Source organism: Drepanopeziza brunnea (assembly GCF_022702325.1).
Source record: "Drepanopeziza brunnea f. sp. 'multigermtubi' strain 214-2 chromosome Unknown ctg4, whole genome shotgun sequence".
Classification (NCBI taxonomy): domain Eukaryota; kingdom Fungi; phylum Ascomycota; class Leotiomycetes; order Helotiales; family Drepanopezizaceae; genus Drepanopeziza; species Drepanopeziza brunnea.
Window position 1 is genome coordinate 1,297,580 of NW_027094067.1, and position 20,313 is coordinate 1,317,892.

The window sequence follows — 20,313 nt, forward strand, 5'->3', positions numbered from 1 at the left end:
ATGAAGACGGTTCCTAGCGTGAGTCCCAACCAAACAAACCCTTCCCGGAAAAGATATCACCACAATTTCTCTCAACACATAAACCCGCTGCCTTTTCAATTTGCCTCTATCAAAGGAATTGCGCCGATGAGCTCTCTGAAAGGCCTCTGCTAATTCTTGCAGCTCGTTGCCTCAAGTACAGTTGGGATTGCTGCCATCGGGTTGGCATTGGGAAAGCCAGAACGTTCAAGCCCAACACGCCCCTCGTCGAAGAAAAGAAAGGTCGGGGATGTTTCTGGCGCTCTCCTCCATAATAATTCCGGCCCAGCGTCACTAAATTCGAGGCCAGCTACGAGCAATGCTGTCAGAGACCGTGGTGCAACACCCATAATCGAATCTCCCTCAAATCCGCCCCCAAGTCTCCGATCACGCCCTCCCAGCACAAGAACAAGAGCGGAATTACAACACTATAATCGTGGACGGAAGCTTTCGATCTTCAAGCACGAAGAAACGTCGCTACATTCGGAGGAGGACACGCGCAGGGAATCTATATCTTCCAGAGGGTCTTGGATAAGGAAATTTTCAATCGCACCTAATTCTCACAGTAGCAGTCCGAGGTCTAGTATCGGTCCGGACTCTTCGTCCCTCGCTCTCCCATCCGACTCGGCTGGTTCCATACTGTCCAATCCAGCAGACTTCCCTGCCCAATTGCCCCCGAATAAGCTCGTCAAGAAGAATACATCTGGGAGGGCAACAAGTGGGCCAGTGTCGAAGAGTGGATCACAGATCCCCACACTCCGCAGGCCAGCTACTAGCCATCAACGTTCCGTCACGCTGCAGCAGCAGTTTAGGATCGACTTTTTAAGCATGCAGGAGCCACTACAATCTAGCCCCTCGCCTCGAGTGCACGTTGCACCACCATCCAGTAAAAACAGTACACCTGACTCTCGGCGTCCATGGCGCCTTTACTTTGAATCTCGACCGACGAAAATTTCGAAGGAACGGGCGTCTGGAAGATCAAGCGACGCAGGGCTGCCGAATCAACCTTCGACGTCGAGGAGGATCATCCCTGACGACAGCGCTAGGCCGACTCTGGTGAAACCTGGATCAATCATACCTTTGACGAAGAACGCTATGGTTTATTACGACGAAAGCTTCGAGCTTGACGACGATGAGGTGGACGATGGGGAAGAGACGCCTCTACCTTCCGTCGAGGTCACTGAGGAATCACACAAGCGGGCCCGGCGGTCCTTGTCGATGCACTTTAGCTCACCAAGCTCATGGATCCCAAGATCTGGGAGTCTAAGAGGCAACAAGAGGAGTGCTGCTGGCAGAAGTGGAGGCAAGCGCTATTCATCCGCACCGCTTCCTACCCTGCCTGGTCGAAACATTTCCACGGCACACGGTATCACAGCTAGCGGGCACCGTCCTATCCTGGACCAGAGCGTTTTTCAAAGAGAATCGCTGTCGCTCTCGGAAGAGTCTTCCTCGAATGATTCTTTTGCCGGTAATCTTCCAAGACGGAGCCGCAACAGCTCATCGCCCTTGCCGCCTCTTTCCCGGCTTTCAAGCTTCAATATTGATCTAGCTCGGCTAGGGTTGTCCTCCTCTTCTTCGTCGTCAGCCCCTTGCCGATCTCCAAACTCTCCTGTCATACAGACCCAGGCAACATTAACATCTGTGCCATTCACAAGCCATGCATCGCCGGTGTCTACATCCTTTGTCAGTTCTTCGAACTCGAAGCCGCCCCGATTTTCGGAGCTCACAGATCGAACCTCTACCCTCGTTGGATCGGATAACGATATGCGAGGGTTCATCTCCGGTGACGATGATGACATGGATTTCCAGAGCGAGACCGTCTTTGATTCTCTGAGGTCTGGAGCCACTGGTAGTATATGTTCCCACAAAGCACCACTGGATTCCATGTTCGACGAGTCTCCACCAAGCGTGAACGGCAACGTCAAAAGCAAGCGACTTTCGATCCACGAGATGCTAGCCAATGGGGGGTTTCAAGAGGGCCACAGCAGAATTGTGGAAGAAGATGAAGGAACGTCGACTCCAGTAAGAGGAGGGAGATCTTCTCAAGATGATGTCTTGGAAACACCTGTCCGGAAGGAAGTTGTGGATTCGGAAGGCATAAATTTCCCATCATCTCCGCCAAGCTTCTGCCTCGCTACAAAGGATTTTGGGCGTATGTCCTTGGATGATGAGGACGAGGATGAGGACTGGACCAGAGATGACGAGAACTTGGATGTCAGCAATCAGCTATCCCCTCCATCGAGCTCATTGAACTCCAAGAAGGCCAGTCCCAGTTTCCGAGCTGCACTAGCAGACGTGGCGCACACTGGAATTACGTATGGAAACAACGAGCTTTTAGAGGAACGACCTAGGAGCACGCTCTTCGATTGGTCCGAGCAACCCTCTACGGATAAGGTAGACTTAAAGGGAAACTCTTCACGGCCCAAAACTGCGCATGGCAAGCAAATGGCCGATGGTAGAGGTGGGCGCGTTGTTGGACGGAGGGGCTCAAGTGCGCTTCACATCCGAAGTCAAAGTGTGCCAGTGGTTCCCGATGTAGCCGGCCAGCGCGAACACTCGAAACTGATCCCGAAATTTGGAACATGGGGCCTTGGCGGAAAGGGTGTCAGCGAGGATTGGGACGGCGATTTTGAGTTTGATGAGAGTTATGAGCTTGAAGATGCCAAGGATGGGGATATAAAGATGGAGAACAGTGGCATGCTGGTCCCGCCAGCGATTCAAGCCAGCCAAGCGAGCGTGGTAGGGCACGTAGGACAGATTCGAGAAGTGTGTTTACTGGTTGAAGACCTGAAAAGGTTACGGTTGCTGGCGAAGGAAAAGGATTTACTGAACGGGCCATCATCAACGCTCTGGAAAGAGGCGGAAGGGATTATCGCTCTGGCAGTTCCAGATGAAGAGGACCAAGATCTACCACCACCTCATTCTCCCGTCCCCGACGCTTTTGACCAGGAAATATCGGAAGACGACGACTATTATGAGAGCGGGCTCGACGCGGAAGACTTGTCAACCTCTGGTACTCCGTTCGATGTCTTGAATCGACACGGTCGGCCGACTGGATTCATTTATGATGGTAACACTGTCCGGCGACGCTCCGTGTTTTCCCCGGAAGATGATATTTTTGGAGCTGGCCTTGTGGATAGTCCTGTCAGAGACCATTTACGACCGCCATCGACATCGCCTCGCCATTCAAGCATGAAGACCTCTTCTGACATCGCTCGATCTGTGATGGAGACCATGCACCAGCACCGTTCAACATCAGACCCCCTAATCCAGGGCTTAGCAAGCCATTCGCCAAATAAGATGCCATTCGATACTACAAGCCTCCGTGATCTCGTCCACCGTGCGAATGTGCTCAGTCGTACCCTGGCTGACCTGATTCGCAAAGCCGATGGCAACGCTCAAACTCCCGAGGTCACTCCGCACCGAGATTCAAGTCCGGCGTTTACTAGGGTTTTCACGGATCCGAGCGTGAGCCCGCCGAAGCATCTTCTTCGAAGTCAGAGCAACAACTCGATTATCGTTAGCGGGTCCTTGGACAGCTCCCCAACCCGCAGTCTTGGCAACCGGATGCATATGTTGACCGTAGTGTGATTATCGCAAGGCTACGTCGAAAGACTTTCTTCTTGTTAATCTGGAAATCTGTATTTTCTTTTCTTGCATAGCGACAGGGGTTTGCTTCAGCTACGGCACGGAACAATGTTTTTTTACTCTTAATGACCTTTGGCTCCTCCTAAACAGATTAGAGAGTGTTGCTATTGGTATTTGCAGCGATCATTTCATCTGCATGCGCCTCTGAATTATGCACAGGAGGTGCGGCCCTCCTGTTCTTTTGAGAGGGAGCACTTCTCGAAGATACACGGATGGGGAAATGGGTGGTCCTCAGCAACAGGACCGCAAAAATGTGTAATGTTGGCACGATTCTTTTCTTTGTTACGCGGTTCTGCATGGTGGTTGCATTTTCAATTCGGGGCGCTGGTACATGAATTCAAAAGCAACGATGCACTGGCACTTGTGACTTTAGAGAGAGAGGAAGCGGCGTGGCATTTTGTAAGTAGTTCACCATTGTGTGGCTGGGCATCGACTAGAGATGCGGAGGAGAGCGAGCAAAAAGGCCTTCACTGAAGATAGCAGAGATGGCTCTATTCCAAGATACCAGAGTGTATTCGATCTGCCATCAGATGGCTGGGTGGTGATGGGACGGACAGCGGATTCGCTGGCTGGCTTCTCTTCTCCTCGTAAGCTGGTGGATGGGAATGATCATGAGCTTCATGCTAGATGACTAGAAGGAATGAAGAAATGGCTTCACGCTATAGACAACTCGCTCAGTCTCCACGTGTGAATGTCTAGAAAGCCCGTTCTTGTTTATCATTCGCTAGATGGATGAGTGGCTCTTCAAACCAAAGTCTAACCAGACAGGCTGACTGACCAACTGCTTGTTTATAATGTGAACTAAATCATCGACTTGCGGCAACCTCCTCGAAGAGATTTTCCCTTTACCAGTCGGCGCTCCCGAACCTCCTCCCTCCTCTTTCTTTCTCAAACACCCCGCCGACTACGATTCTACACCTGATAAGCAGCACACCGATTGAAAAAGACCCAGAGGATCTGCCATAGAAAGAAAACGGGTACAAAAGACAAGATAAGATGAGGAAAAAAAAAAAAGAAAGGCTTAGGTAGGTAGTTCGAACTGATCGAAAACAACGAAAACGCGGTACCGTACTGGCCTGCGCCTTCGCTGTATTGTAAATATAACAAGAGGAGAGCGCTTTTGCAGATATTGCTGGTGCACCCACCGACTCGACTCGGCTCGGCTCGGCTCGGTTCCATATGATATGATATGATATGATACGATACGATACGATACGATGCAAGCAAGCAAGCAAGGCAAGGGAGGGAAGGAAGGGGGGGAGGGAGGGGAAGGCGACCCTACCAACGCGGCGAGCCCTTTACTGTATAGCCCTTTACTGTATAGCCTCTGTAACCAGCCAGCTAGCCAGCTCTACGATGACAAGGAGAAGGAGAACGAGAACGAGAACGATGTTTCTTCTCTTTTATACGTACGGGTCGAGGCCGGCTTGCACGGACGGTACGGTGGGGCTACTTACGTTGCGTTTGAGATGGCTGTGGAGAGATGAATGAGTCCGTACAATTTCTAATTGTTTTTTTGAGGGCAGGGGGGGGGTTGCTTTTAAGTAGAAAAAAAAGGGGGTTAAGAAAGAGATAGAGAGAGAGAGAGTCTGCGAAGACGGCGGGGTCAGAAATCCCCCGAGGGCTGATATCTGGGAATGAAAGAGGTGGGGGGGTTTTTCTTTCATTTTCTTTTGCCTGATGTGATTTGATGGTTTTTAGGCTCGGTTGGATGGATGGATGGATGGATGGATGGTGTTTTGTGGATGGTTCTTTTACTTAGTAGGTCGTCGCCACCGTACTTTATAAGGGGGGAGAGGTCTGAAGGTGCGGCGAGCGTTGGGCTTTGGATACCTAGTCTGTTGAGGAAAATGAATGAGTGTTGGTATTATTATTATTACTACTACTACTACTACTACTACTACTACGCAAGCGAAGTCTTCTTTCCAACTGTCCCTCAGCTCAGCTCAGCTAAGCCATTCTTTCTTTCTCTCTTTCTCTCTCTCTTTCTTTCCTTCTTTCCTTCTTTCCTTCTTTCACGTCACGTCACGTTGATCCTCCTCCTCCCCCTCCTCCCCATCTGACATCTCAAGAAAAGCCAGCTAGCTCTCTTCGATGACCTCCCCCCCTCCGAGTTCTATTGAAGCTAACCCCTTGAAAGCAACCTGCCAGCCTTACATTTTTTGCCCTTTCTCTCTCCCTCTTCCTCCTTCTTCCCCTTCTTTCCTTTCCCTCTCGAACGTGTTTGATTTTTGATCTTTGATCTTTGATCTGGCTTGAGCATAAGCAAGCAAGCAAGCAAGCAAGCAAGCAAATACGTATGAGAGGTCGTGCGTGGATATTCTCTACATTCTCAACGTATGTGCGTACGTACTCGCGCTAGGGAGGAAGGGGACGGTGTGTCGTGTCGTGGCACGTCATCCTGGGGTGGGTGGCAGCGCTAGCAGAAACAGCGACTTGCGAACTCGAGCACACGGCTCCGACGACGACGGGCTAGTGTGGTTGTGATTGTGGTTGTGGTTGGGAGGGAGGCAGGGAGCGAGGGAGGCCAGGCTGAGTGAGGGGTCGTGTCGCTTAAGCTACGGTAGGAGGTCTGTCTGTCTGTCTGTCTGTCTTACTTACTTAGCGAAGCGAAGCGAGGCCTGGGTTTGGAGTAAGGAGTAGTAGGTATCTATCTAGTTTTGTTGAGAGTGAGTGAGTGAGTGAGTGAGTGAGTGAGTGAGTGAGTGAGTGAGTGAGTGGGAAGGAAGGAAGGAAGGAACGAACGAAGGAAGGAAGGAAGGAAGCTGCTGCTTCTGTTATCCAGTCTGAACTCTGGAGCCGTCTTGCTTACTCCACCTCTACCTACTTGGCTTTTTTGAGGATGGGGGGAGTGGGGGGAGGGGGAGGAGGGGGTATATACATGTTTGGATATTAAAAGTCAAGACGTAAACGAAAAAAAAAAAAAAAAAAAAAAAAAAAAAACCTCTTTTGATCAACTCTCCGTACTGATGTATATACTGTATGTAAATAGTATCCTCATTTCCATCTGCATCTCACTTCTCATCCATCGCATCATCGCCTTTCAGATTATCAGTCGTTAGTCGGTGGTAGGTAGGTAGGTACATAACTGACGATGGCGCACGCACGATTGAGTCGTGATTCCGGAGTGATGCCTTCTTCAGAGACGCCAGCAAGAGTGTCGGCGCGAGAAAGAATTGCCGCGTCGGGGATGCACGCATGCTATCGGCGGTTTTGTTGTCTAGAGCTACTCCTATCCATCGACCTATATCCATCGACCTATCTATCGATCTCATGACTACAGGAACTTGGAGAGCCCTGCAGAGCCTTGGTGGAGCTGTCAAGTAGAAAAGAACGATTGTACCAAGGAATAGACAAGCCAGCGTCTCGACCACACCGCGGCGAGTAAGTAATCCTTTCCTGCCTGGATAATGAATACAAGGAGTTCAACATGTAAATTTAGTACTACTAGATTACTAAAAGACCTGGTATGTATGTATGTTTATCCATATTTCTCAACGACAAAAGAATCCCAGACAAATTTCTTTGCTCTGAATTTGTCTTGCGGGCAGCCGCCCGTGTACACACATCTACTTCCACATCGGCGAGTAAGCATGATGAACAACAAACAAAGTGACGCTCATTGACATACATCTAGGCGAATCTCACTCGCTTATATTTTCCAGCCTCTTGGCTTTCATATACCCCCCTTCTCTCTCTGTACAATTCCTGTACCATCTCTTCTCACCCACGTCAGCGGGTGCGAGGAAAGAAAGAGTCTTGAGAGCAAATGATGATCATCACTTTTAGGCTGTCGCAGCAAGTATCTGGGTGTATCAAAAGGCAATGTCACTCCTTCATTCCCATTCCACCAATCCTTTTATCGTAACGACCAAAATACACACTCCACAGGCAGGCGGGCAGACCACAGAGCCGTAAGGTCATCCTCCATCCCTAAACACCAGAACCCAAACGCCGGTGGCATCCGGGAGCAAGAGCCACCTGATGGGAAAAAAGCAAATATACATCAAAGAGATGGGGTGAGCAAAAGGCAGTAGCGAGGTCCACCTCCAGCCACGAGATAACAAAGGAAAACGGAGGTATACATCGAACAGATGGGGTGAGCAAGAGGCAGCAGCGTGGTCGATCTCGAGCCACGGAATAAGAAAAGAATGCCTGAGGAGACTTTCAGCAACTCTCGTCATCATCTTCATCGCTCATCGTCTCGTAGCCAGCGTCCTGCAGGAGAACGGTGCGCTTCAGGATGCTCGAACACGTGTCGATCATATCTCTCTTGGCTTCCTTGTCCAAGACAGCTGTAATTTCGTTCTTGCCACCGATCCAGATGCGGAGGTCACCAGCCAGCTTCTCAAGTGGTTGGCTGCAGGAAGCAGCGACCAGATCGTGGCCGTTTATTCGCTCCATGAGCTTGAAAGCGGCAGTGAAACCAAGAAGAGTCAGGGTGTTGCTGGGAGAGATGGAGCGAATGATGCGAGAAGCCATTACAGGATTAGAAGGTGCTGGGAAGCGTTCGATGAAAGCAGTGGCCATGGCGCACCGTAGAGCCATCTTGGCGTCGGGAAGGCCAGCAAGGAAAATACTGCTGCTGCTGGGGAGGCCGGGAGCACGCTCGCCACCCGCTTTCTCCAGCGGATCCAGGGCCTTTATGGAGTCTGCAATGCTAGCTCCACGCTTCTCCCTGACCAGAACAGCACGGGCGACGAGGGATCTGACGTGGGCACGAGAACCAGTAGGCGCAGTCTTGATTGCTGTCGAAATATCGTCGACGATAGAATTCTGTGCCGCAAGGTCGTCGGAGGGTGACTGAAGGCTCTTGACCAGAGCTCGTTGTAGGACGAGGCTTGAGTACCAGGCTGCAACGGCTTCAAGGGGACTGCGAATGGCAAAATCGTCAACAACGCCATCCATGCCGTCGCTTGATCCTTCGATGTTATTAGTCGTGGGCAGGTTCCAAGCCAGATTGTAAGCGCGCTGAGAAATGCTGTTGACAAGGACATCATCGCATTCCTTCTCCAGTAGGGCAAGAAGGTAATCTGGAAGCTCATCATCTTGCTTTTCCAAGGTGTGAGATAACAGGCGGTGCAATTGCTTGGCCTCATTCCACTTCCAGCGAGCCAGTTTAGCAGCCACTTCGTGAAAGAGATAGAAGCCATTGAAACCAGCGTTTCCCACCTCCCATAGTAACACACGGATATGCAATGCCTTGAGCATGAGGCGGGCGGGAGTATCAGGTAGAGTACCGGAGGCAAGCAAGGTCAATGTGAGTCGGCTCTTGCTTACCTCGACGTCTCCACCGGTGAGTTGGGCGTCAAGGGCGATAGTCCAAGCCTTGATCCTAGCTGCCTCTTGTTCTGGAGTGATACCGGTGAGCACAGTGTAGCTCTGTGCACCTATGACATTCCGCATGCTCAGCTTTACCATCTTCAACAGCAGGGCGCATGCTTCCAGGAGGAATTGGTGGCGTGGGACCCAGACTGTCTGAATGGCAGTCAACCAAGCTTGTCGCCGAACCGAGATGGAGGATGCCAGGGAAGGTGCTGCGGAGAGCAACGCAATCTTAGGCTTGGTCCCCGGTTTAGGCTTCGGGGAGAATAGTGATGATAGGCAAACGAAGACAACTGCGCCAAGCATGAAGAAAAGCTTCATATATCCCAACGTCTCTGCCGCGGGAACATGGTAGCCAAGTGCACTGACGTCGAGTGAAGAGTGAAGTGTTGAGCTCAGGGACTTGAGAAGTTGTAAAGGGAGAGCTGATAAACCTCGCGCTCCAGGAGAGTCATCTGCTTGCTCGCCGTGGCTGAAGCCTTCCAGAATCATGAGGCCTGCGAGGGATCCAACCATAAGCTTGCCAAAGTAACCACTATTCCACCCGTTAGGGCCCATGGCTTGTTGGCGATAGGGCGTCTCTTGGGGGCCGGAGAATGCCTGTTGACCCATTTGACCTGCACCTGCTCGAGTCAGTAATTGGAGGAAGAAGACCACCTCAAGGACTCTCTTGTCGAGAACGGAACAACATGAGGAAAGGATGGTGGCTCACTCTGGTGTCTTCGAATGCCGTCTGGGATTGAGATCAGCCCTTGGGGCTCCATGCCTGGAGTTGGTGGGCCTGTACTGCTGTAGTCTGGTGTGAACTGGAAAGTGCTGTTCATGGGGTGGGCTTGATTGAAGCCCATGGATCCGGATCGGAACAGTGTTTCGAATGCAGCGAGGCGAGCCTTTTGCTCGGCATTCTCAGCTTCTAATCGCTTGCAGCGTTTCTCTAAGTGGTTAATGTACTCGGTTGCCTTGCTCAGGACCTAGACGATGAATCAGCCCCAGTCCGCACGCACCGATCACGAAGCCATTTGAGAGGGTTAACGTGGGAAGCAGTGGATGGTCAGGATGATGTCGACTGCAATGTCGGGACGAGAGGTATCGCGAATGAAGACAGCGGTTCCAAAGGAGCGACTGGCACGCGAAACCCGCCCGGGAAACAACATCACGGTGGGCACAGGAGATAGATGAGACTCCAAACCGATGAGGCCAATCCTCAAATCGCGGCCCCAGAACTGTGGGAACAGAATGCAAACGCGGCAGTACTCACTGTCGCCTTGTTCAACTTATGAGCCGGAGTCAAGCCTTGAAGCTCCTCCCGATCATCGGCGGTATCTTCGCCCCTCGCGCTCTTGGTCATGATCCGTAGACTCGGTACACTGTCCCGCAGCGCAGCAATCTTGTCGTTCAAGTTTGTGCGATATCTCTTCTCGATCATATTATGGGCAGTCTTCTTGATGGGCGGGTTCGAATCATCGTCCTCCTCGCCCTCTGCGTCTGTGGAAGACTTGCGTTTTATGCCGCGGTCATTGTGGCTATCGGGGGAGGATATGGAGTGGCTCTTGGAGCTCGCGGTCGACTGTGGGCTGTGTAGGCCCCGGTATTGGAGGTGGAGAGGCATGGCAATGTTGCGGAGTTTCTCTTGCTGCGCCGGGGTGAGCGAGTTCATTGTCGTGTATCGCGCCGACGGAACTGGCTCGATCTTGGGCTCAACCTTGGGCTCGACCCTATGCTCTGAGGGACGCGCCCAGCTGAGGGGCGTCACGTAGAGGTTTCCGTCGTATGGCGGCGACTCTTGGTCCCAGTCCGCTGGGAAGATAAGATCCTGATCCTGATCCTGCCGCTGATGTTGACTTTGGTCCAGTGCCAGTGTGTCGGTGAAGCGTACGGTCTCGGTCTCGGTCTCGTCGAAGCTGTTGAAGTCGAAGCCGGCGGGGAGAGCAGAGATGGCGAACGGATCAAACGAGTCCCTCGAATCCATGATTGCGGACGGCAGAAGGCAGAGGGTCAAGGCAGAGTTGGCGCCAGGTGAGTGCCTGCTGCTGCTGCTGCTGCTGCTGCTGCCACTGCGGGCCGGGTGTCATTCAAGATGAGCTGATAGATCTCTGACGAGCAAAGGGATGGGACGGGATCATTTGGGGGATGGGATGAGATGAGGTGGGGATGATGCGGTGCGGTGCGGTGCGGAGCGGTGCGGTGCGGTGCGGTGCAGTGCGGGTGTCGTGACCGGGATAAATCACGCGATGAGAAAGACCTGAGAGACCTGAGAGACTTGAGAGACTTGTCGAGAGGGGGAGCGGGAAAGAGAGGGAAAGGGAGAGAGAGAGGGGAGCTGGGAGCTGAAAGGAGAGTGAGAGATGGAGTGACAGTGTTGGTTGGTATGGTCGGTTCTGATCTGATTTGGTCTGGTGTGGTCGCTCTGGTGTGGTCGGTCTAGTTGTTCTTTTGGCATCCGACCGAACATCGTACGATGTGGGAAACATGATAGGTCGGGGCTTGTCCGATACGACCGGGGAGCCCAGGGTCCTTTCCGGGATAAGCTTTCCCCGCGAGAACCATGGTAGAATACAGTACGGAATAGTTCCAGTATCTTTTGATAAATAGATTTGGATGACCACTTCTCAGACTGTCTATCATCCGAAGTATCAAACGGTATTTTTTTTTCCATCTATCCATCTATCCATCCCGTCTATTCATCCATTCTTCATCCATCCGTCCACTCATCCGTCCACCTATCCACGCACCCCCCCCCACCCCCTTCCCCCCACCCCACCCCCCCTCCCCCCCAAAAAAAAACATCCCGACCCCAACAGACCCTTCCCTACGATTGGCTTTTTTGGAATATCCTCAAGATCATGCCAAGAGCCAAGCCTTCCCTTCAGATCGAAACTCTGAAAAAGACTTATCGAACCTTCAATCGTCATGTCCCTGGATGTGAGTGAGCATTTCCGTATTCATACCAAGTACCGGTAGGATAGCACCAGGTGGGATGCGTGCTCGCTCGTGTTCGTCCAAGGTCGGTGATAGGTAATAGAGCAGTACGGTGAAGGCTTTCCGACGCTTGCTACGGATTCCTACGAAGAGGCATTCTAGCAATAAGAAATATATCGCGTAATGCATGATGCGATGTACGTAGTACAACATGCGAAATGTGGAAAGTGGAAAGATGTGCAGCATTACTCCGAGCCCCTTGAGCAACCAATCTTGCCTTTCTTGAACGACCATGGGCCACCACACGTAGGTACGTACTACCTACGTATGTACTACTAGAGAAGGAGAAGAAGAAGAAGAACAAGAAGAAGAAGAAGAAGAAGAAGAAGAAGAAAGGAAACCCCCAGGGAAAACATGAAAAGCCCGGCCGCACTACCGCTAGGCCTTCGCCAGTATTTTCACATCCACCAAGAGAGCTACTAGCCAAGCCAAACCGAGCATTCAGTTTCGCGAAGTTGATACCTACCGGTAGTGTTGTCGACTTGCCGTCGAGACGAGCCGCCGCTAGCTCCGCGCTGTAGCAGCAAAGCGTTCACGGCGAGAACGAAATTCTGCATCTTGTGCATCTTTCCCCTCCTCCTCCTGTTGCAAAACGATATGAGCCGAGCTACAACATTCTGTCATGTCTCTGCTTTGCCGGGGTAGTTTTGTTTACGTAGTAGTAGTATATTCTCAGGATCAAATGGATGCGAGGCGAGTCATCCGGGACGACATTGGTCCGGGCCGGGCCAGGGCTTGGCGAGTGCAAATCTTCCTTTCCCTGCGGCTTCGGCTCGCTATGACAAATTCCCCAATTCCAACTCCAACTCCAACTCCAACTCCAACTCCAACTCCGTACACACGGCTTAGGATTCTTGTTCTCACGACGCTGATTCTCATACCAGAAACACCATTGCTGTCAATCGAATTGACTCTGTCTCATCCTTGATGCGGCGATGGTTAAGCTATAAATCTCCTTCGTGGTCTGCAGAACTCGACGATGGTGTACGAAACCCTGCTGGTTTCGGTCGAAACAAGCCTCCGCAAGAGGATCACGCACCGGACAAGTTACAACACTCATCCTAGCCTCGATGTCCAGTTGATATCGTCTCCGAAACGGGTGGTCTGTCAAAATCTGTAGCATGCGGCAATACCGCCGCTTGTCAATGTCGCAGACATTGTTCCAGCTTCGGGTCACGTTATACCTTTCACTACCGGACTCAATTGAGTCTTTCGCCATGCCCGGTCCGCTGTTTGAGTCTTGACAAGGCGATGTTGACGGGTGGGCGTCCAGAAGCTTGATACTCCTCGCCTCCCTGAGCATGAGCAGAGAATGATGTCCTGACTACCGCTGTCCAGCCCCTCTGGCGACTTCCTGTTTGTTCAACCCACGACTTGCTTTTCAACTAACGTCCATTGATTGTTGTCGTCGGCGCTCAGCGAGATGTGTTAACGATCGGAGATTATGATGCTATCCCACGAAGTTTAATTCTTTCAAACCGTGCCATAGATTGGCCTTTTTTCTATATAATTTCTTTATTTTCTTCTTAATTCCCCGCCGTCATGCTTATTCCTGATGCCGTTCAGACCCTTTCGGCGGCATTTTCTTTGTCGGTCCCCTCTTCAGGCTCCTGCCACTGCTGTGTGTGCTAACGACTGCTCCAGTGGTACCGTCCTGCAAGCCGTCCTCGGCGCTCTTCTCATATTTTACAGAGGTCATGGTTCGACCATTTTCAAGGACGGCCCGAGGCTGGTCCTCCTTCTCTTCTTCTTATTTGCAGCCCTGTGGGCTCAGGTCGAATTTGTCAGCCTCCTCCTCGCAAAGGACATGGCGAATATCTGCCAATTAACGATCCTCTTATCCACCATTTTTGATCAACTAGCCAGGGTTACGATAGAGCAGTTTTTTATGTGGTCGATTGGTGGAACTAAAGTCACACCGGGACGCTTAATATTGCAAGGTGCACTTTTTCTCCGGCTGATCGGAGGCGTAATGCTCGTCTCGTTCACGAAGTCTCAATTTGCGCCAGTTTGCGTGGCGCGAATATCCCTCCAGCAGACACCCCTCACACCAGTTTCGATCGCCGTACTTGCCCTGGATGCGATCATTGTTGGTGTACTACTGATCCGGGAGATAAGTGGAAAGAGCCCCGATCCGATGCAGAAGAAGAGCAAAGCCTTGATATTCAGTATCGTTGGGCTTGGTGTCTGGACCGTGGTGAGTCTCAACGTTCTGGCTTGCTAGGAGATACTGACATACACTATTACAGACCAGTGTGCCAATGATTCTTGGAACGCCTGCCACGGTAGTACTGACACAAACCGTGCTTCCAGCAAATGGACTCTTGGTCCTTGTTAGTGAGTATTGTCTTCAAAAATTGGAGCAAAATACTGACAGGAAATAGGCATTGTCACCATGTTTCTTGGGGCGTTGACCTTGGCACGAGAGGAAAATGCAGTAACCCCCGAGGCGAGATCCCCATTCGTGAATCCTATGCCCCCACCTGGAGAGATATTTCACGGTAATCCTGGTGGTAACGGGTCGCCGGTTCTCACCCACAACTATACAAAGAGCGGAAACTTATTCATTGTCAACCCTTCTGCAACACCCAATGGTTCGCCCATGGTTTTCCAAAATAGCTCTCGAGGGGACACGAGAGGATTTACAAAGCTTGGAAACGAGGTCGATGTACAAGAGATAGGCGAGGCTCTGGAAAGACCTGATCGTCTGTATCGTGGATCAACTGGAGTCATTCCAGCAATGGTTGCAGCTTCGCAAGCTGCCACTCAGGTTTCTATGGCACCGCCACTCAGGCCAACCTTCCCAGAAAGGTCCTTGACTACACCGGTATTTTCAACTTCATCACCCGTGCAAAAGCGATCCATGTTCAACTGGTCTAAGACTCCAGCAAAACCAAGTATTCGAAGCCTTGGAATCTCGCAACCAGTCCCGCACCCAAGTGATGGGCATCAATCTGCTGCAAAGATACCAACGATCGACCTCACAACAGCGGCAGATCTGGACCGTAAGCGGAGAGAGGAAGCATCGGCAAGGTCCAAACTTTTTGCTAGCAGGCCACAATTTTCGACACGAGAGGCTCTGGCTCCAAGTAGCAAGGGGAAGCCGAATCCAGTGCCTGGCAATCCGATGATGGTGTTGCCAGTTGTGGTACCATCTCTAACTGCCACTCATGTCGCTACAGACGGCACCACTACTTCGGCATCTATTTCTCCAGGACGTGAGGAAGTTCGTCGAAGATCGCCTAGAAAAACGAACAGCTTCGACCCAGCCAGTGAAGAGAATGCCCCAAAGTCTTCTATGCAAAGAAAGAACAATAATGGACTTCCTCCGAACTCTAAGGCGTCGAGCATAACAATGGTGCAAGAGGTCAGCATAGCCAAACCACAAACTGTCATGTTCATCAACGATATCGTGTATGATAACCCCGGAATGGTGAACACGATCATCAACGCATCTGCTCCGAACTCGAAGATCATTGCTTCGGTTAGGACAGGTCCACTGAAATCTTCAGATTCCATCATCCACCGCCCACGACCACCTTACAAGAGAAATACCTCATGCTCCAATCGAGCATTGTTTCCAAGCGAGCAATCTCTCGGTCATGTGCGCAGCAAGTCCGTCTCTGCCATACCTAGAATGTCTGATTTTCTGTCTCTGTCCGGAAGCCCAACTCAACTACCGGCCTTACCAGCACCGCCAAACACCAGAGCAGCTTACCTCAAGAGACTTCTCCCCAGTGATACTGAGAGCATGTCTCTTGACGAGAAGATTGAGTTCCTCTTCCCAGCTACACCCGGACCTGGCACAGCTCGCCGTCGCCGATCCTCTGTTCCTTCGCTTCCGCGTGTGCCCTCTATGTACTTGTCCGAAGAGACAAGGTTACAGAGCCCGACTGAGGAACAGCAACTAACTCAGAAGGCATTTGAAGGGACAATGATTGCTCCAGGCATTCCACTAAAATCGCTCAAACGGCAAACCATAAAGTCACCTCGGTCTGAGGATCAAGACTTCCCTGTCAGCACGGATCTATACAAGACCATAGCCCACGAGGTTGGGGAAATTTGGAATCCAGCTAGTCATGAGGGCTCTATTGGCGATGCCTCAACTTACTGGGAATCCATTCAGTCCGAAGTTTCACCCGTCGATCTTTCGAGGGCGAGGGAAAATGGCGGTTCCCCGTATCGTCAACGCCCGGACAGCATGCGAGAATTACCACCACTCTCTCATCAGGAGCTTCGGGAGGATGAGGCAATCGTACCCATGATGCTGGACTCGGAAGAAAATCGGCGGTCATTTGTCATGAGTGCTGCCGATAATTATAGACCGTCATCTCTACTGAGTGCAGACCAGTTATCATTTGTCGATAGAACACATGATTCTATCAAGCATGGATTTGGCTGGCATCATCGGATCGGCGATGATCTTCCAACCTTCTCAGAGAGATCCAGATCCAACTTTGTAAAGCGCCAGATGCCGCCGCCCCCACCTCTTCTTCTACACAGATCCGGGAGGAGAGCGACTGTCGTTGTCCACAGTGCGGAACCTTCTCCACAAATTGACTCCCCTGAGCGAGCAATCGCAGCCATCCAGGAGCAACTCCGGCGATTTGAGCAGCAGAAAAGTCGAGGATCAGTCGCCTCGCTGCTACGACGCATACCTGGGCCTAACAGCGAAAATGAACGTGGCCAAGATACTGGTCGGTTCAGGCTTCTGGAAACCCTTGAGAAAGAGATGGGGCAGCAGGAGAACCAATGGCAACGGATGCAGAGTAATCTCGGCCGGGACTCAATATCCATATCCCCCTACGCTCAGGCCGAAGCAGAGAACAGCACGTCTCAAAAGACAACACAAGGGTCGCCTAACACGCCTTCCATGGCTTCGTCCATCAGAGCTCGTTTCAGAAGCAGCACGACTGTCCGACTCAAGAGTGATGGATCCAACCTTACTACACTCACTGCAATTTCCGAGAATTCCAGAGCTTCTATTTGGCAACAACGCCTGGCAGAGGCCCAAATGGAATACATTGAGAATGCTCCAGATTTGCTACGCAAGAGCTTGAACTTCCTCTCCGTAACAAAGGGTAAGCCGTCATTCGTGAGCTCAACTCCTCCCGACAGTGGGGAATCTGAGACCGAGCTTGAAACAGACTTCGAGTCAGACTCGGATACTGAAGCTATGAAGCAATATCAACCTCCTCGAAAAGTCTTTAAAGAGGCTGTGACACTTTGGCGGCCATCAACTATTTCACCAGAGGAAGCTACGGGTCATATGTGGAGTTCTCCATACGGGACCTCAAGCACTTCAGAGGCGACTTCTGAACCACCTGCGAAGAATATGCGGCCAGCACAGCGTCTTTTTGAGCATGTTCTTCCGATTTTCAGCACCGAGCTCTGGATTGAGTCCAGCTCATTGGGATACAGCCGACCAGTTGTTGGTCTCTGGGGATCGAAAACTGTTAGCCAAACAGGTATCAGTACTCGTCCTGCAAGACAGCGGCCTCAACGCAAGAGCAAGAGGATGACCTTCCTCCCCGATATTGGTATTTATTTTCTTCCATCCCTTGTTTCCTGCTGCTGGCTGACCAATATACAGTTGAGAGTCCCCTTCCTATCCTAAATAAGAGGGATACCCTGGGTATCTTCCAATTTTCTTCGGGGGAGTTGTCTGATCAACCTATCTTAACTTCTGATCCCGCCCTTCTTAAACGTCCAGTACTACCAGCCCTGGCATCCAAGTTTGACACCAGATCTAGGCAACTTGAGCCTGAGAAGTCAGAATACTCGTCCTCGTTGTTCGACGAATACGAAGAGGAAGATTCAGACTTGAATCACGCAGCAAGCGATGACGAATTCGACGAGTCTACTCTGTGGGAAATTGCCGACCTGCTCAACTCTCCCGATGCGCCTTCTCAAGCTAGTCTCTTGCCTGCTCGTAGAGATCAAGCTATCCAAGATTATGACGATTTCCCGGAAACACAAGGCTCAGAGCCTGTTTCACCCATACTCAGCCGCTTGCCCATCCAACCTCCCGCCTTCGCAACCAGAGCTACAGCACAACTTTGGGCTGGTAGAGTTTATGGATTCAACAAGCCAGCTGCGGCTGGCTTACCTCAACCTGAGTCCGCCATCTGGAATGCATTGGTCGCTTTGGCGGACGATGTTGTCCGAGTGAGGCCCCGTTCATCTCAAGCGCTACCTGTTCTGTCTTCAATGGAATTGTGGGTTGCACCTGCTGCACAAGCCCCAACCGCTCCTGCCTCTTCCATGTGGAGCAATGCCAAAACCGAGAAATCGTCTGGTTTGGTCACCTCGTTTCCTACCACACTAATGTGGTCTCAACCCACCACACATGAGGAGACCATAATCCCAGGCCTTTTTAATGCATCCATCTTGAGATCGAACTACCGATCAAGTGATACAATTCCAGCAGTGATCAGCATGGTCTCCAAGCCCCGGAAATCCTTGGCTCCCTTGAGCATCTTGACACCGACATCCACGAGACTCTGGAGCGGAGACGAAAGGCAAGGGGTGGAGGTCGATTGGATATCAATCTCATCCACCCGGCCCGAGTCACCCTCCGTCTACTCAACAGCCTCGTCTGGCACCACGTCACCAGTATCTGACGCTTTCTCGGCCAGGTCGTCAAGCACCAACGCTTCATCTACCTGGTCGGCTGACACATCAACTCTTGCCCTTAAATGGGGGAGTGCGGACAAATCGCCGGTCAACACTTCAAAAGACGATAGCAAGCACCCATCCAGGATCCCAGTCCGCCAGCCACCCCAGCAAAATCTGGCTTCTGTACGAGAATCAAGTGTCCTTTCTTCGCGAGACCTCTGGGAATCGAGGGCTCCAGCTCCGGAGAAGACTGCTGTCGTCAGAAAGTTCCGAAGAGCATCTACTACCCAGCCAAATGCTCTGTCCGCACTCAAGCTGAAGCTCCAGCGCAAACGCATGGTTTATTCTCCAGCAGAATGGGAGAAATCGCTTGCTGAGGCAATTGCTGCCGGCCTACCGATAAATATTTCGTGCCCACCACCAGTCGCTGGCACATCTGACTGGGAGGCAGCACTCGCTGAAGTTACTTCTGAGGAGGCAACACCTCGCTTACGCCGTCCAGCTGCGATGAAATCTGATTGGGAAACTGCACTCTCCCGAGCTGTTTTCAAATCCAGCTCGCCCATGACTTATAGCCCAGAAAAATGGGAAGCTGCTTTACTTGAAGCTATCAATGCTGGCACAGTCACAATTCCGAACGTTGCCAAAATTCACCCAGCTACTGTGAGACGTTCCCTCCCAATGCCTGGTCTGTGGACATCATCCGTGATTGCTAGTATTCCAACGTCTACAGCGATGTGGTCAAAGACTACCGTGCCTCTCCGTGCTGTAGCGGTCGAGATGAATCTCGTTGCCGCGGCTCCTCGCAAAGCATCAGCGACGATAATCTTTGAGCTACCAATGTTGAAGTCTCAATCTCTCTGGACACCACTCCACGCTGCGAAAGAGAACAAGGATTGGCTGGGTTTGACTGCTAGGAAGCCAACATTTGCTCAAACCTGGACTCCTCGAGCAATGCCAGGTGGTGCGGAGAAAATCGAGAGCTTGTGGACCACCAAGACAGTATCCGCGCCGCCGATGCCAGATATGTTCGCTCACGTAAAGAGAAGCCATTTTAAACCAGCATCAAATCCAAGCCGACCCTCTCCTCTACCGCGCCTGGACTCGGTTCAGCTTTTTGCCCTCGACTCAACTGCACCAACTGAAAATTCCACACACTGGCTCCATAAGACATCCGTCGACACATCTGTAGCTGTAGCACCGAAAGTTCTGAACCGATCAATGACCTGGACTGCTCGGGCATCAGAGCCATCGATAAAGCAACAGTGTAGCATGTGGCAAGCACGACCGACAACCACCCATGCTTCGCCAGACCTATTCCAGAACATACCCAGCGAGTCCTGGAGCCGTACCAAGAGAGACTTCGAGGCTTTCATGCCTATAAAGAGTACCGAATTATGGCAACCCCCAATGGAGATGCCTGTAAGTGTTAAGAACTGGATCGTCAACTAAGCGGCGCTTTTCACGAGTTGACCCTACGGATGAGCGAAGGGGACCGGATTATGTAATCTACAAAAAAGCATTGTGATGAGGTGTTTGGAATTGCACGTCAGTGATAGGAGGACGGTCAAATTTCTGATACCCGGCGAGATTGGGGGGGAATCTGCAGGGCCCTTAGCCTAGTAATACCTACTGTATGTAATTTTATCAATCTTCGTTTGAGCTTAGTCCTCTGTCTCAAGAATGTATGTGGTGGCTGCTCCGAGGCGAGCATAGGCAGGTAGG

At 51.4% G+C, this 20,313-nt stretch overlaps 3 protein-coding genes across 3 annotated transcripts; 2 read left to right on the forward strand and 1 right to left on the reverse strand.

Moving 5' to 3' along the window:
- L3040_003157 (uncharacterized protein) lies at nucleotides 1-3,609 on the forward strand (the record flags this gene model as incomplete). Its single annotated transcript, XM_066154364.1, has 2 exons — nucleotides 1-18; nucleotides 163-3,609. The coding sequence occupies 2 exons, from the start codon at nucleotides 1-3 to the stop codon at nucleotides 3,607-3,609; spliced, it is 3,465 nt and encodes a 1,154-aa protein (XP_066012334.1).
- Nucleotides 3,610-7,833: 4,224 nt separating this feature from the next.
- Nucleotides 7,834-10,960, reverse strand: L3040_003158 (uncharacterized protein; the record flags this gene model as incomplete). Its single annotated transcript, XM_007297623.1, has 3 exons — nucleotides 7,834-9,614; nucleotides 9,704-9,962; nucleotides 10,250-10,960. The coding sequence occupies 3 exons, from the start codon at nucleotides 10,958-10,960 to the stop codon at nucleotides 7,834-7,836; spliced, it is 2,751 nt and encodes a 916-aa protein (XP_007297685.1).
- A 2,552-nt stretch (nucleotides 10,961-13,512) lies between these two features.
- On the forward strand, nucleotides 13,513-20,040 carry L3040_003159 (uncharacterized protein; the record flags this gene model as incomplete). The annotated part of the gene is made up of 5 exons (XM_007297622.1): nucleotides 13,513-13,559; nucleotides 13,615-14,167; nucleotides 14,220-14,307; nucleotides 14,355-17,510; nucleotides 17,564-20,040. 5 exons carry the CDS (start codon nucleotides 13,513-13,515, stop codon nucleotides 20,038-20,040), a joined length of 6,321 nt encoding a protein of 2,106 aa, XP_007297684.1.
- Nucleotides 20,041-20,313: the final 273 nt, after the last annotated feature.